This window comes from Castor canadensis, chromosome 12 (assembly GCF_047511655.1).
Source record: "Castor canadensis chromosome 12, mCasCan1.hap1v2, whole genome shotgun sequence".
NCBI lineage: Eukaryota > Metazoa > Chordata > Mammalia > Rodentia > Castoridae > Castor > Castor canadensis.
This window is the reverse complement of record NC_133397.1, coordinates 97189429-97205952: the sequence shown is the minus strand read 5'-3', so window position 1 is coordinate 97205952 and position 16524 is coordinate 97189429. Positions and strand designations below refer to the sequence as shown.

Below are 16524 nucleotides of genomic sequence, written 5' to 3'. Positions count from 1 at the left end.
TCCCTGTCCCACTAACAATAAGCTAATTCAAATCCTCGTGGAATAAGATGATGCACAAACTGAAAAAAAAATCTGTCTCCTTGCCTCCTAGCCTATCTAGAGTAGACACTGGGCTGCAGAGACCCATGAAAGCCTCCCTTACTGCATTAATAGACAAGCCATGGGAGCAGGGACCAGATGCAGGGCAGGATGAGGGGAAGAAGAGAAAAATCAGATCCAGCATCCACATGTACCAAGCCCACATCTTGGGGGCATGAGGGAAACTGCCAGAAGATGCTCCTGCCCTCCATGGACATGGCAAAGCTCTACTAATGTCCACAGTCTGGCCAGGTTCATTTTTCAGAACCCCCAGGGAACACTGGGGAGGGGAACACTGGGGAGGGTAACTCTTGGACACAAAACCTACAAACTAGGACTAGAAAGGCAAGTGCTGCCTGGTGGCTCCAGGATCATCCAGTTCTCCGTCCCTCTGATTGATGGAGGCTCCCAACTGCAGTGAGTGTGGCCGGCTCCTCCAAACTGAAGGAGATAAAAGACCTACCCAAGTGGTACACCGGGCCAGGACCCTGCTCCTAGCTCTCCTTCTCAGGGACTGTCACCAGCTCTGCTGCAACTGCCATCTGAACTGACTTTGTTGCACAACAGTTTTCACCTGTCCATGTCACCAAGAGTTGCTCAGATTACTAAGGAGGGACCTGAATTCTGGACTGCAGCCATCACATTTTATGGCCATTTGTGACAGCAGAGCAGGCTCCACAGAGTCTTGGCATCACCACAACAACCACACCTGTATCTGCTGGGCTTTTTGATCTGCACCTCCAGGATGTCAGAACATAGGACAAGCAAGAGTGTCCTGGAGGGCTTGGAACTTATAGTCAGCATTCAGCCACAGCTTGAAGAGTTTAGCCCAGGTTAGAGGTTGGGTTAGGTTGCACCTTCCCTCTTATAGAAAAGGTGCCAAACACCTGGTCTAAGGCCAGGCTTTGGGAGCTTCCCAGTAGTGGCCAGTGTGGGAGCAGAGGACCTTCAGATCACACCCAGAAGTCACTCCAGACTCTAAGGTCCCTGTTCCAGACCATGGCCTCAGCCTGGGATGAGAACCAGCATGAGTGTATATGTCTATTGTGCACATGTGGATGTGTGTGCATGTATGTATATAGGAGTATTTTTAAGCTGATGCAGCCCATCTAGACCAAACAGCAGTTCTCCAGAAGCTCGGCTATTTTATCTTTTAAAGATGATCATCTTTGCAAATTTATCCAAGTTCATTTCAAGTTTGAAAAAAAATGGTTCTTCCCCAGCCAGCTGTTTATTGGGCTTTTCCCCAGTTTGGCTGATATGCCAGTGCTCTTGCTCTGAGGCATGTTCAGGACAGGCAGAGGTGACCCTGGAGAGGAATGGAAGGGAGGCTGGCAGGTGGACTTTGGAGTGAGAAGATGGGGCAGGCAGGATGGGCATCCCCACACTCCACTGCAAGTGGACAGGTGCTCTGTCCTGGAGGAGGTTGGATTGGGAGGAGAGTTGGCCACCCCTAGTGAGGCATGTCACATGCTCTGAAGTCTTAAGTTTGGAAGGATGATGGCTCAGAAGTGTGGCTGCTAGTTATCAGAGAGCCCCTTCCTCCTTCTTTAAAGGCATTCTTTAGTATTTCCTTTAAAATACTAAACCATATAGCTGTTTCTGAGCTCTAGCCCTTTTATCTGCTGAAAAGAACATCATCAAACCTTAGAGAGAAGCTCAAAATGTCCTAGTGCTTAGCCAGACTTTTCCCAGGGCAGACAATGAATGTCAATGAGATGGGAGAAAGTTTCTCCCAAGTGAGTGGTAAATACCTCACACTCTGAGGGTACCACACACATATTCACAAGGCTCTTGGAGAGCCCTACACTGGATAGCAAGGAGGTAACTCCAGGTACCTCCAAGGCAGTTCCAGGGTGGCCTTCTTTATGCTAGTTCAGGAACTTGGCTGCTGGGCAGAGGTGAGGATGGATTCCCAGAGAACAAACAGGCACTGGCCCTGGGCTGCAGGACATTACCTGGGTGGGTGCAGTGCAGGACAGATGAACAAGCTCCCCAATCCTGGCTGCAGCACGGGGGTCACTGGAGCTGATCAGCACTGGAGCACTAATTTCCATGGAATGCCTGTGGCTGGCGGCCTGTGAGGATTTGTGTGTCACACTGAGTGCAGTGAAGGAATGGCGCTTCTTGGCATTCTTCTTGCTGTCCACACGCCGCTGAAAGGCACTGACTGCCCCTGAGCAGCTTAGAGTGAGGCCTGGAGCCGCACTGGCAACCGTGCTGGGATCAGAGGACAAGGGGGCATCACAGCTAGATGCAGCAGTGGCAGCTGGGCACAGCTTGTCCATCTCAATGAGCTGCTTGGCGGAGTCGTTGAGCTAGGTGAGAAGGGGAAGAATGGGGCTTCATTAAATAACTCACAAGCCACACCACACCCACTCTCTGCCTCTCCTAGCCATGTTCCCATTAATAAACTGGCAATGCGTTCACCCCAATCAGATCTTTCTCACTTTGGCTTCCACTAAGTGTAGTAAAGGAGAAACAAGATGGGCAGGGGTGTCATCTGTGGGTTTTACTGAAAAGGTTTCAGGAGCTGCTCAAAGACCCAGGCAGCCATGACAGGTGATAGGGGCTCACAAGACAGAGGGAAAGTTTTCCAGGACTGGTCACCTCCTTGGCTCCTACCTTTTTTAGTGGCTTGCCATTTCGAGGGTGCAATGCACTGCAGAGCGCAAGGGACCAGGGCTAGAGAGGGAAGGCAGGCCAGTCTCAGCCAGACCAGTCCAGCCTTGGTCTCACCACAACAGGTTCCTGCCTGCCCTTCTGGCTAGTGGAGAACTTGAGGCCTGTGACCAGGTGCACTTCTAAGGGTGGTAACCACAGGCAGCCAGGAGCCTGCTCCAGTAAGCATGATCTACAGAAGATCTTTCTACTGATAGTCCTGACTCAGACCTGAACTGGGTCTTGTGAAGCATCAACAACCATTCAGCAAGGACTTAGGCACAACTCCTTCTTACATCTCCCACCTGTTCTATCAAACAGCAAGTGTTTTGCACCACAGAGTTTTGCCTTTGACAAAATTCCAGAAAGGTGGGTTGAAGGTTCCAGCCTGTGAGCAGCCTGAAATAATAGGGAATGAAGATTCTCACTCTGGGCTGTGCCACTGCCTAAGTGGCACGTAGTGGGTAAGCTTGGCATCCAAGGAGTCAGGCAGCCCTGATGGGCACCAGCTAAAGAAGAGGCCCATGCTTTTGTGGGGGCATCAGCTTGAGATCTCTGAGTGAGTTTCCTCAATTTTTCCACCTGAAGGATGCTTTTCATTCAAGATGTTCTTCTTAGGCTTTATTTGGCTCAATCTATATCCATACCTGGCGGGGGTGGGGGTGAGGGTGGGGGTGGTGGCAGATTTGCAGTGATTTAATGGAATAAAGGAGTAAGAACTATTTATTTTATGTACGAGCAGCCAGGAAGTAAATGTGATGCTAGAATCAGTTTGGGATTATTGTCACCAGACGGGTTAAACAAATGCCAACATGCTAGGTAAATGCCTCTCATTTTTTCAGAAGTAGCAGAACAGGCTGAGTAAATACCAGCTGGCCCTTTAAGTGGGCCAAGCTTGAGGAGCTCAGAGTGAAACATGAAGGAGCAACACTAGCCTCTCTGGACTTTCCCCTTACTAAACAGAAATGGTGGGTGTATTCTAGGTGCTAGTGGGGCTGACATGCTATCTGTCAGGGCAACTATTTGAGGTTTGGAGCCCATGAGGTCCCTGGACACCGCAACTTTAAGCATTTCTGTAGGGGTGCTGGAGAGGTACCTGATCAAGAACATGGGGTGTTTCATTCACATGGCTTTGCAGAAATGCAGGTGGGTCCACTGGGGGCAGCTGGAAGCCTTCATGGGCCAAGAAGGACCTGGAAGGATGCCTAGGATTTCAGAATGGAAGAGGAAGTGGTGATGGGCCAAGGAAATATATAAGGGGAAAGATGGAGCAGTAAGCAGAGGCCCTGTGGACCTAGCTGTGGACCTGCAGGTCACCTGGGCAGGAGCCATGCCCCATCCTCAATGCAGATGAGCAGATGCAGATGTGGCTCATCATGTACATGACTCCTTCCTCTCTGCTAAGCCCTTGAATGTGCTTGAGGCTGGGTGGGTATCATGTGCCTGCTGTATGGGTCCCACTCCCACTAGGAGCAGAGTCTGGCATCAGGCCTGATCCAGGAAATCCCTCCATCCTGCTATAGCATGAAGAAAAGCATGTCTCCTGGTAGGCACTGGTAGAGGTTGGCGTTGGAAGGACTTTGGTGAGTTGAAACCTCCACAAAGCCCTGCTGAATCTCCACATGGAGGAAAGGAAATAGCCTCATTGCAGGCTTTAATGTCTCCAGGCAGGTCCAGAGACCCACCTGCAGCCTGGCTGGACATTTAGATGGGTTTAGAAGGAGGGTGTGAAAACTCACTCCAAAGATTAGTTCCTTTGAAATGTTTCCTCCAAGCAGGCTCAGCTGTTTTGCTCTGAGTTTTTTTTTCTTTTTTTTGGGCTTTATTTGGTTCCTTCCTCATAAGTGCTACTCAAAGAACAAATCAGTGCCTATTCCTTCCACAGCCTTTATGGGGTGCCCTGAACACCTTAAGTCTGGAATCCTGGACCCTAGAGTTCCACCCCCTGTCCAGCAGGGCCTGGAGGAAGACGGTGAAGCAACAAGCACCAGGCCTTTCATTCACCAGCATCAGACATGTCTAATACCACCTCCATGTGTCTCCCCTTGACCATCACTATGGAGAAAAAATGTCAGCAATATAGCAGGAGCTAGGCTGACATAATTCCCTTCCTCCTCAGAGGAGCAGGACTATAGGGTCTCAACAACTCCTTGGCTCTGTTAAATTGGTATTAGGAATTCTATTTTCAAAATCAGGAAATCCAGACCCTAGCAGGTAGGGGTACACAATTCAGGATATGTAGGGCAAGTTTGGACAATGGCACGCACTTCCAGTTTCTCTATTGTCATCGGTGGTCAAAGCAACCAACAGTATCACTTGGCAGTGCCATGTATCACCTCACCACTTTATGATGACAGCTGTAGGGGGTAACATGCCTCTTCCATCTTGCCATAACATCCAGGACTATGGCAGGTTCCAGAAGTGATAGTAAATAAACTTCCACTAAAGACAGGTGGTTTCTACTGCCAGCAGAAAAATAACAGTTCCTGCCTCCGAGCAATAAGCTCTCAACATTCCCTGACAGCACTGGTGTCCCTGACATCCCAGAAATTGACTCTTGATCTGCTAGGAAGGACTCCTTTTGATTGAGAAGCTGTTTGGCTGTGTCCTGTTGACACATGTGTCATGTTGCTTCTGTGACAAGAGGTCTCCTGTTGTAGCCAAATTGTTTCTCAGGGCTTCTTCCCTCCTCCTGTTATGTCCTTGTTCAGACAGTCAGAATGGACTAATTTAGAGGTTCTCCACATATGTACATAATTCTTTCTACACAGGGGTCTTAATGATAACATGCCACCTGTCAATGAAGGCTGGACTGCTTCAGAAGGGGAAGGGGTCTGATTATGGAGCACATGTATTGGGTGGCTACTGCATGGGCACTGCAGATACATCAGTGGGAAAAAAAACAAACAGACAAAACCAGATAGTCAGATAAGAAGCAAGCAGACATTTCATCATGTAGACTGTGAAAAATGAGGAAGGCAATGCCAAAGTGGGGAGGGTTTCAAGTTAAATGGAGTCTGGTGGGGAACCAGTCTCACCAGCATCTGGGGAAGAGGAATGGGGAAGAGGGAATGAGATGTACAAAGGCCCTCTGGATAGCAGTGGGACTGGAGTGTCTGAGGAAGGATACCAGGTAAGTAGGAACAGATAGACACATGGCATAAGTTGGAACAGATAGACACATGGCATAAGTAGGAACAGATAGACACATGGCATAAGTAAGAACAGATAGACACATGGCATAAGTAGGGTCAGGGTGATGAGGTTGGATGGGGCCAAGGTTTTGGGGCCTCTGAGAAGTCTTAGCTTTCTCTGAGTGAGATGGGGACATATCAGGGTTCACTGTAGTAGAGGGTCATGACAAGATCCCCAATAACTATGCTGAGAAAAGGCTGTAGGAGGTGAGACACTCCGAAACTACAAAATAATGTCATTGGGAAACTCACTACTAAGTGAGAAAAGCAAGATAGAGCACTAACTGATACTGATACAGCACAGTTCCACATTTGTTCCAAATATATGCAGATGTGTACATAGAAAAGGATAGAAGAAATAGAATAATATGCTAATGACATTTCATTTCATTCTTTACCTACATGTATATTCATACTGGTAAGATTATAAGGGATTTTTTAATTTTCTTTTTTTACACCTTTCAGAATTTCTCTATATTAAACAATAGCCAGATCTTATTTTTATAAAACAGAAAAAGTCATTAAAAGGAAAACAAAAGAGCCAATTAGGCTGGGTATCTACCAGTCTATGGTGAGACTTCTGAAGTGGTGTCAGTCACACTTTCTTTTATTTTGTACCGAATGTGATACACCATAAAAGACTTTGGTTTTTTCAGGTTGGTGAGAATGCAGGAATATTTTATTTAAAAGTATGACATTTCAGGCCAGATCTAGCAATTCTGTCCTTTTCCTCAGCTGGATGGGTTTTGAGCTCTTGGTTAGAGCCATCAGCTGAGTTGGAACAGAGACCTCGGTTGAGTTCACAGAGCCACCAGAACTGTCAGGTTGCCTACCATGAGACTCCCAGATGCCAGGAGGTGAGAAGGAATTAAACCACAACAAAAATCAACCAGGAGAGAGTGGAAGCCCAGAGAGGGTAGCACAGGCCCTCACCCAGGGCCAGCCCAAGTGACACTTGTTTGTAAATAAGATTCTTTGTGGCAGTTTAGAGCTGTGTTTGCCACACAAGGGCAGAATTAATAAATGGTGCTAGCCCTGTGCTCTTGTTCCCTCCCCACCAGTTACCTGATTGAAGGGTGAAGACCTGGCACCCACTGGCTACAGAATTTTAGCTGATATAACAGACACAAAGGGAGAAGGTACCCATCACCCAGCTCTAGCAGTTTTCTGCCTTACTTGCACCTCTGTTACCTGGCCCCCCTGCACTGTTTCCCTGAAACATTTTAAAGCAGAAACTCAAGAGAGAATCTCAACAGATGATGGATCCATATCACCCAGCTTTGGTTCAGGCAAGGGGGTTGGCAAAGAGCCTAGGCAATCTCTCAGGAAGGGGAGGGGAAGGGTTATTGACCCAGGCCTGGCAGCTTCTTCCCCAGCCACTGCAATGGGCCAGGGATGTGGACCCGTCACCTGTGTGTGTGCGTGCGTGTGTGTGCGTGCGTGTGTGTGTGTGTGTGTATCTATATGAATAGACTGTCTGGCGGGGGATAAGAGGGAGAGGGAAAGAAAATGAGGGGGGACAATGCAGAAATACATTGTGTCTATGTATGAAGGTGATACAAGGCAATTCACTGAAAGCTGTTGAAAATGAGGATGAGAGAAAAATGAAGGATGGGGAACAGAGCAATAAAGGGGCTTAATCTGATCAATGTATGATATACACACGAGTAAAACACCATGGTGTAATCCCTTTGTATAATTAATATGCACTAATAAAGTGTGTATTAAAAATTAAAACAAAAGGGCTGAGAGCATAGCTCAAAGTGGTAGCGCACTGGCCTAGCAAGCACAAGGCCCTGAGTTTAGTAACCAATACCACAAAACGAACAAACAAAACCCCAAGCAAATGAACATATGAACACTGTTGTAAATTTAGCAAAAAGAAATGCAAGTGGTAGAGCATCTGCCTAACAAGTACAAGGCCCTGAGTTCAAAACTCAGTACTGTCAAAACAAAACAAAAACAAAAAAATGCAGTTTCAACCACATATCCATAAAAATAAACATAAAAATGGTTACAGACATATACATTTGATCTCCTGGTTAGTCTCTCTCACTTCCTCCCTTCCAAAGGCAGCTTCCAAGCTAAGAGAAATCTCACTGATACAGTGGTTCTGCTGGTGGCTCACACATGTAATCCTAGCTACTCAGGAGGCAGAGATCAGGAGAATTGTGGTTTGAAGCCAGCCCGGGCAAATAGTTCACAAGACCCTGTCTCAAAAAACCCTTCACAAAGGATGAAGTGGCTGGTGGAATGGCTCAAGGTGAAGGCCCTGAGTTCAAGCCCAATACTGAAAAAAAATATCCTGCAGTTCCTTCCTCCCCAGCACTGCCACAGCCTATCCCCAGTTTTATTCTTTTCCATGGAGAATATAACACCATCCAGAATTTATTTCTTTTTTTTTTTTTTTTCATTTTTCTTTTATTATTCATATGTGCATACAAGGCTTGGTTTATTTCTCCCCCCTGCCCCCACCCCCTCCCTTACCACCCACTCCACCCCCTCCCTTACCACCCACTCCACCCCCTCCCGCTCCCCCCCTCAATACCCAGCAGAAACTATTTTGCCCTTATCTCTAATTTTGTTGTAGAGAGAGTATAAGCAATAATAGGAAGGAGCAAGGGGTTTTGCTGGTTGAGATAAGGATAGCTATACAGGGCATTGACTCACATTGATTTCCTGTGCGTGGGTGTTACCTTCTAGGTTAATTCTTTTTAATCTAACCTTTTCTCTAGTTCCTGGTCCCCTTTTCCTATTGGCCTCAGTTGCTTTAAGGTATCTGCTTTAGTTTCTCTGCATTAAGGGCAACAAATGCTAGCTAGTTTTTTAGGTGTCTTACCTATCCTCACCCCTCCCTTGTGTGCTAAAGCTTTTATCATGTGCTCATAGTCCAATCCCCTTGTTGTGTTTGCCCTTGATCTAATGTCCACATATGAGGGAGAACATACGATTTTTGGTCTTTTGAGCCAGGCTAACCTCACTCAGAATGATGTTCTCCAATTCCATCCATTTACCAGCGAATGATAACATTTCGTTCTTCTTCATGGCTGCATAAAATTCCATTGTGTATAGATACCACATTTTCTTAATCCATTCGTCAGTGCTGGGGCATCTTGGCTGTTTCCATAACTTGGCTATTGTGAATAGTGCCGCAATAAACATGGATGTGCAGGTGCCTCTGGAGTAACAGTCTTTTGGGTATATCCCCAAGAGTGGTATTGCTGGATCAAATGGTAGATCGATGTCCAGCTTTTTAAGTAGCCTCCAAATTTTTTTCCAGAGTGGTTGTACTAGTCTACATTCCCAACAACAGTGTAAGAGGGTTCCTTTTTCCCCGCATCCTCGCCAACACCTGTTGTTGGTGGTGTTGCTGATGATGGCTATTCTAACAGGGGTGAGGTGGAATCTTAGTGTGGTTTTAATTTGCATTTCCTTTATTGCTAGAGATGGTGAGCATTTTTTCATGTGTTTTCTGGCCATTTGAATTTCTTCTTTTGAGAAAGTTCTGTTTAGTTCACATGCCCATTTCTTTATTGGTTCATTAGTTTTGGGAGAATTTAGTTTTTTAAGTTCCCTGTATATTCTGGTTATCAGTCCTTTGTCTGATGTATAGTTGGCAAATATTTTCTCCCACTCTGTGGGTGTTCTCTTCAGTTTAGAGACCATTTCTTTTGATGAACAGAAGCTTTTTAGTTTTATGAGGTCCCATTTATCTATGCTATCTCTTAGTTGCTGTACTGCTGGGGTTTCATTGAGAAAGTTCTTACCTATACCTACTAACTCCAGAGTATTTCCTACTCTTTCTTGTATCAACTTAAGAGTTTGGGGTCTGATATTAAGATCCTTGATCCATTTTGAGTTAATCTTGGTATAGGGTGATATACATGGATCTAGTTTCAGTTTTTTGCAGACTGCTAACCAGTTTTCCCAGCAGTTTTTGTTGAAGAGGCTGCTATTTCTCCATCGTATATTTTTAGCTCCTTTGTCAAAGATAAGTTGCTTATAGTTGTGTGGCTTCATATCTGGATCCTCTATTCTGTTCCACTGGTCTTCATGTCTGTTTTTGTGCCAGTACCATGCTGTTTTTATTATTATTTCTTTGTAATATAGTTTGAAGTCAGGTATTGTGATACCTCCTGCATTGTTCTTTTGACTGAGTATTGCCTGGGCTATTCGTGGCCTCTTGTGTTTCCATATAAATTTAACAGTAGATTTTTCAATCTCTTTGATGAATGTCATTGGAATTTTGATGGGAATTGCATTAAACATGTAGATTACTTTTGGGAGTATAGACATTTTTACTATGTTGATTCTACCAATCCATGAGCATGGGAGATCTCTCCACTTTCTATAGTCTTCCTCAATCTCTTTCTTCAGAAGTGTATAGTTTTCCTTGTAGAGGTCTTTCACATCTTTTGTTAGGTTTACACCTAGGTATTTGATTTTTTTTGAGGCTATTGTAAATGGAATTGTTTTCATACATTCTTTTTCCGTTTGCTCATTGTTAGTGGATAGAAATGCTAATGATTTTTCTATGTTGATTTTATATCCTGCTACCTTGCTATAGCTATTGATGATGTCTAGAAGCTTCTGAGTAGAGTTTTTTGGGTCTTTAAGGTATAGGATCATGTCGTCTGCAAATAGGGATATTTTGACAGTTTCTTTACCTATTTGTATTCCTTTTATTCCTTCTTCTTGCCTAATTGCTCTGGCTAGGAATTCCAGTACTATGTTGAATAGGAGTGGAGATAGTGGGCATCCTTGTCTGGTTCCTGATTTTAGAGGGAATGGTTTTAATTTTTCTCCATTAAGTATAATGCTGGCTGTAGGTTTGTCATATATAGCTTTTATAATGTTGAGGAACTTTCCTTCTATTCCTAGTTTTCTTAGAGCTTTTATCATGAAATGATGTTGGATCTTATCAAAGGCTTTTTCTGCATCTATTGAGATGATCAAGTGGTTTTTGTCTTTGCTTCTGTTAATGTGGTTTATTACGTTTATTGATTTTCGTATGTTGAACCACCCCTGCATCCCTGGGATGAAGCCTACTTGGTCATGGTGAATAATCTTTTTGATGTGTTGCTGAATTCGATTTGCCATTATTTTGTTGAGGATTTTTGCATCAATGTTCATTAAGGAGATTGGCCTATAGTTCTCCTTTTTGGAGGTGTCTTTGCCTGGTTTTGGGATAAGTGTAATACTGGCTTCATAAAATGTGTTTGGCAGTTTTCCTTCCCTTTCTATTTCATGGAACAGTTTAAGGAGGGTTGGTATCAGTTCTTCTTTAAAGGTCTGATAGAATTCAGCAGAGAATCCATCAGGTCCTGGACTTTTCTTTTTGGGGAGACTCTTGATTGCTGCTTCAATTTCATTTTGTGTTATAGGTCTATTCAGGTGATTAATTTCCTCTTGGTTCAGTTTTGGATGATCATATGTATCTAGAAATCTGTCCATTTCTTTTAGATTTTCAAATTTATTTGAATATAGGTTCTCAAAGTAGTCTCTGATGATTTCCTGGACTTCCATGGTGTTTGTTGTTATCTCCCCTTTTGCATTCCTGATTCTACTAATTTGGGTTTTTTCTCTCCTCATTTTAGTCAGGTTTGCCAGGGGTCTATCGATCTTGTTTATTTTTTCAAAGAACCAACTTTTTGTTTCATTAATTCTTTGTATGGTTTTTTTGGTTTCTATTTCGTTGATTTCAGCTCTTATTTTTATTATTTCTCTCCTTCTATTTGTTTTGGGATTTGCTTGTTCTTGTTTTTCTAGGAGTTTGAGATGTATCATTAGGTCATTGATTTGGGATCTTTCAATCTTTTTAATATATGCACTCATGGCTATAAACTTTCCTCTCAAGACTGCCTTAGCTGTGTCCCATAGGTTCTGGTAGGTTGTGTTTTCATTTTCATTGACTTCTAGGAACTTTTTAATTTCCTCTTTTATTGCATCGATGATCCATTCTTCATTAAGTAATGAGTTATTTAGTTTCCAGCTGTTTGCATGTTTTTTGTCTTTACTTTTGTTGTTGAGTTCTACTTTTACTGCATTGTGGTCAGATAGTATGCATGGTATTATTTCTATTTTCTTATATTTGCTGAGGCTTGCTTTGTGCCCTAGGATATGATCTATTTTGGAGAAGGTTCCATGGGCTGCTGAGAAGAATGTATATTGTGTAGAGGTTGGATGAAATGTTCTGTAGACATCTACTAGGTCCACTTGATCTATTGCATATTTTAGATCTTGGATTTCTTTATTGAGTTTTTGTTTGGATGACCTATCTATTGATGATAATGGAGTGTTAAAGTCTCCCACAACCACTGTGTTGGCGTTTATATATGCTTTTAGGTCTTTCAGGGTATGTTTGAGGAAATTGGGTGCGTTGACATTGGGTGCGTACAGATTGATGATTATTATTTCCTTTTGGTCTATTTCCCCTTTTATTAGTATGGAATGTCCTTCTTTATCTCGTTTGATCAATGTAGGTTTGAAGTCTACTTTGTCAGAGATAAGTATTGCTACTCCTGCTTGTTTTCGGGGGCCATTGGCTTGGTAAATCTTCTTCCAGCCTTTCATCCTAAGCATATGCTTATTTCTGTCGGTGAGATGAGTCTCCTGTAAGCAACAAATTGTTGGATCTTCTTTTTTAATCCATTTTGTCAAACGGTGTCTTTTGATGGGTGAATTAAGTCCATTAACATTAAGTGTTAGTATTGATAGGTATGTGGTGATTCCTGCCATTTAGTTATCTTAGTTGTTTGAAGGTTGATTGTGTGTACCTAACTTGATGTTACTCTCTACTGTCTTGCTTTTTCTTATCCTGTGGTTTGGTGCTGCCTGCCTTTTCATGGTTAAGTTGGGTGTCACTTTCTGTGTGCAGGATCCCTTGCAGAATCTTTTGTAATGGTGGCTTTGTGGTCACATATTGTTTTAGTTTCTGCTTCTCATGGAAGACTTTTATTGCTCCATCTATTTTGAATGATAGCTTTGCTGGGTAGAGTATCCTGGGGTTGAAGTTATTTTCATTCAGTGCCCGGAAGATCTCACCCCACGCTCTTCTTGCTTTTAATGTTTCTGTTGAGAAGTCTGCTGTGATTTTGATGGGTTTACCTTTGTATGTTACTTGTTTTTTCTCTCTTGCAGCCTTCAATATTCTTTCCTTAGTTTCTGAACTTGTTGTTTTAATGATGATATGTCGTGGAGTAGTTCTATTTTGATCTGGTCTGTTTGGTGTCCTGGAGGCCTCTTGCATTTGTATGGGAATATCTTTCTCTAGATTTGGGAAATTTTCCGTTATTATTTTGTTGAATATATTACGCATTCCCTTGGCTTGCACCTCTTCTCCTTCTTCGATGCCCATGATTCTCAAGTTTGGTCTTTTGATGGAGTCGGTGAGTTCTTGCATTTTCTTTTCACAGGTCTTGAGTTGTTTAATTAGTAGTTCTTCAGTTTTTCCTTTAATTACCATTTCATCTTCAAGTTCTGAGATTCTGTCTTCTGTTTGTTCTATTCTGCTGGATTGGCCTTCCGTTTTGTTTTGCAGTTCTGTTTCGTTCTTTTTTCTGAGGTTTTCCATATCCTGGCTGTTTTCTTCTTTATTGTTGTCTATTTTTGTCCTGAGTTCATTTATCCATTTATTCATTGTGTTCTCTCTTTCACTTTGGTGTTTATACAGTGCTTCTATGGTTTCCTTTATTTCTTCTTTTGCTTTTTCAAATTCTCTATTTTTATTGTCTTGGAATTTCTTGAGTGTCTCCTGTACATTTTGGTTGACCCTATCCAGTATCATCTCTATAAAATTTTCATTGAGTACTTGTAGTATGTCTTCTTTTAAATTATTCTTGTGGGCTTCATTGGGTCCTTTGGCATAGTTTATCTTCATTTTGTTGGAGTCTGGCTCTGAGTTTCTGTTCTCTTCATTCCCCTCTGGTTCCTGTACTAATTTTTTGCTGTGGGGAAACTGGTTTCCTTGTTTTTTCTGTCTTCCTGTCATTGTCCTTGGTGTTGTTACTGTCCCTGTACTGTGTGTAATTAAGTATTTTCTAGCTTGTAATAATAACAATGGTAATATTGAGAATGGAAGAGTGAGCTGAGATGGAAAGCAAGAAGTTAAAGAAAAGGGGAAAACAAATATACAGACAAGAGGGAGAAAGCAGAACAAGGTATCAGACAAGAGAGTTTCAAAGGTATAAACAGGGAGTGTTAGTGTACTAATCGACAGTAAGCTGGTCCGCGTCTTCCCAAGCCGTATGGGCGCCGGCCACTGGTGGCCCCGGGGGCCTCCTCGGTTCTCCGTTTAACGTGAAGTGGAGATTCTCTGCGCCGGCTGGAGGTGTGGAGGAGTCAAAGTTATGCCTTTTCTCGGTGATTATGCCTGCAAAGTGTGTCTGCAGCGTCTCTCCAAGATTTCACTATAGGAGGGTCGCTTTCTGCTTCCTACCTCTAGCCGCCATCTTGGAATTCTCCAGAATTTATTTCTTATCCTTTCTCCTCCCACCAGATTGTGGATTTCAAGATGGTTCTCCTCTGTTTTATTTATTCACATCTGTATCTCCAGGTCCCAGCCCCTAGCAGGTACTCAAGAAGTTAATGAATGGATGAATGGTGACTCCCTGGTGGGCTGAAAGGAACTGTTTGCAGTGGAAACTTGCTCTTTTAGTTAGGGTCTAAGCCACGAACAGAAACCTAGACAGCTGGAGCCAATCAACTTCCCAGCTGATGGCAGTGGCTCAGCATTGGCAGCAAGTATAGTTCTGACTTTCGTGGTTGAAATCAAGATGCCATATGTTCTTGAGACCCCAAGCACAGTCAGATGAGGGACCAGCTCAGAATGCGTTTGTGGCAAGTAGGAAGCTTCTAGACTCTGATCTAAATGGTTTCCCAGATAGCTGGAGAGAGTGCTGCAGTGCACTGAGGGGAGTCTACAAGCAAGAGGTGAGAAGGAAAAACCACTGAAAACAAGACATCTGAAAAATGTGTTCAACCAAACTGACCTTTGCCAAGGAAAGACAGTTCTCAATAGCTTCAAACTAGAGCCCTTAATTGCTCTCATGTTGAAGGATTATAAAGAAAAGAAAGCAACAGAGTGATTTTGAGTTCCTCTGAGTGGGCTGAGCAGAAACAAGATGAAAACAGAATTGGCTGCCTTTTCTCATTTTGCAATAACCAGTTGAACTGAGGAGCTATAGCAAGTCTCCCAAAATGCACACACATGATTCAGCATTTCTGCTGAATCTTAAAAGTGCTCAGGCCATCAGCAATTTGTACAATCCTTTCTAAATTGGAAGCACTAACAAAAAACAACAAGGGAGAACATAAAGATAGGTAAGGCATTTCTCTAACTGGCCCATAATGTTAATCTTGGTGATAATTCCTTGCCAAGTGTTCTGGGAAGGCACCAACTCTGAGCTGCAGGTCAGATCTCTCAACAAAGGCCCAGTCTGCTCTGGAACAAAGATCTATTGAGATCCCTCAGGACCTCCCAGAGACTACAGATGGATATGTTTGGTTCCAACTACAAAATCAAACACGGACTAAACACACAGCCCTGACCTCAACCAAGAAGTGCTCTGTTGTCATCATATATACATCTAAAGCCAACTCTTTCCACCTGCATATCCCTTGGAACAATATTGGCCTTAGACTGTGGGTCTTTCCCACCTTTGACAGCTAAGACCCACTCCTGTTGCTGAAAAAAAATATCTCCACCCACTACATCTTTATTTTTAAAAATTTGACTAATATTTTATTTTTTCAGAGACAGAGTCTCACTATGTTGCCCAGGTTGGTCTTGAACTCCTGGGTTCAGGGATACTTCCACCTCAGCCTCTGAGTATCTGGACTGCAGGCATGCAGCCCCAAATTCTTCAAATGTAGATTTGTTACAGCATGGATAGACCCATAGGACATGACCCTGAGTGAAACCAGTCAGACCCAGGAGGAAAAAATATTAGTTGATTTGGACAATCACTGCCCAGGTTTGCTGTGTGGACCAGCAGCCTCCACTGTCCTGGGTTCTCAGGGCTGAGACTAAAGCTGGGCAGGTACCATTAGGCTTACTGAAGTTTGTGAGTCACCAGGCTGGACTCTCCAGACAGGAAAGGTCAAAATGAAAAAACCAGACATGAATGTGGACCACCAGAGGGAAGTGGAGTGGAGGTGCCACATATATAGCCATAGAAGATGGTGATGCAGGCAGGAGCAGGTGGCTCAGGACTACCCATGGAGGGGAAGGTCTGAGGACATGTGTCCCAGGTAGAAAGATGTGTGGATGAGTTGAGGAAGCTCCAGTCAGGTGAAAAAAGTCCCATCATTCACTTAACTTGGTTTACTGGATTATTATTTTCCTATTAGTAACATGTTGTGGTAAGAAAATAACCTCTAGAGGCTGAGGTACATAAAATCAGACATATGTAAGCACGGTGTTATTTCCCATAGGCTTCATGCATACTCAGCACCCCCAGGCTAATGCAATGCTCTCAGTCCCTTCTAGTCTCTTGAAGATGCAACTAGCATAAGCCTTTTATCACTTTCTTCCAGATCCAAAACAAGGCCCTGCACTCAGCAAGCATGGAACTACACACTGGTCAACAGA

The 16524-nt window shown here is 43.5% G+C and overlaps 1 protein-coding gene across 5 annotated transcripts in view; it reads right to left on the bottom strand.

Annotated features, from left to right (window-relative positions):
* The window catches only part of Sh3rf3 (SH3 domain containing ring finger 3), a 385180-nt gene that overhangs the window by 93281 nt on the left and 275375 nt on the right, over window positions 1–16524 (bottom strand). For 4 of the 5 annotated variants that reach the window (XM_074050559.1, XM_074050560.1, XM_074050562.1 and 1 more), the window contains one exon: window positions 2037–2396. The exons of the other annotated variant lie outside the window; for it this stretch is intronic. In XM_074050559.1, the coding sequence (XP_073906660.1) occupies window positions 2037–2396 (360 nt within the window). The remainder of the gene's footprint in view (window positions 1–2036; window positions 2397–16524) is intronic. 5 annotated transcript variants of the gene reach the window in all.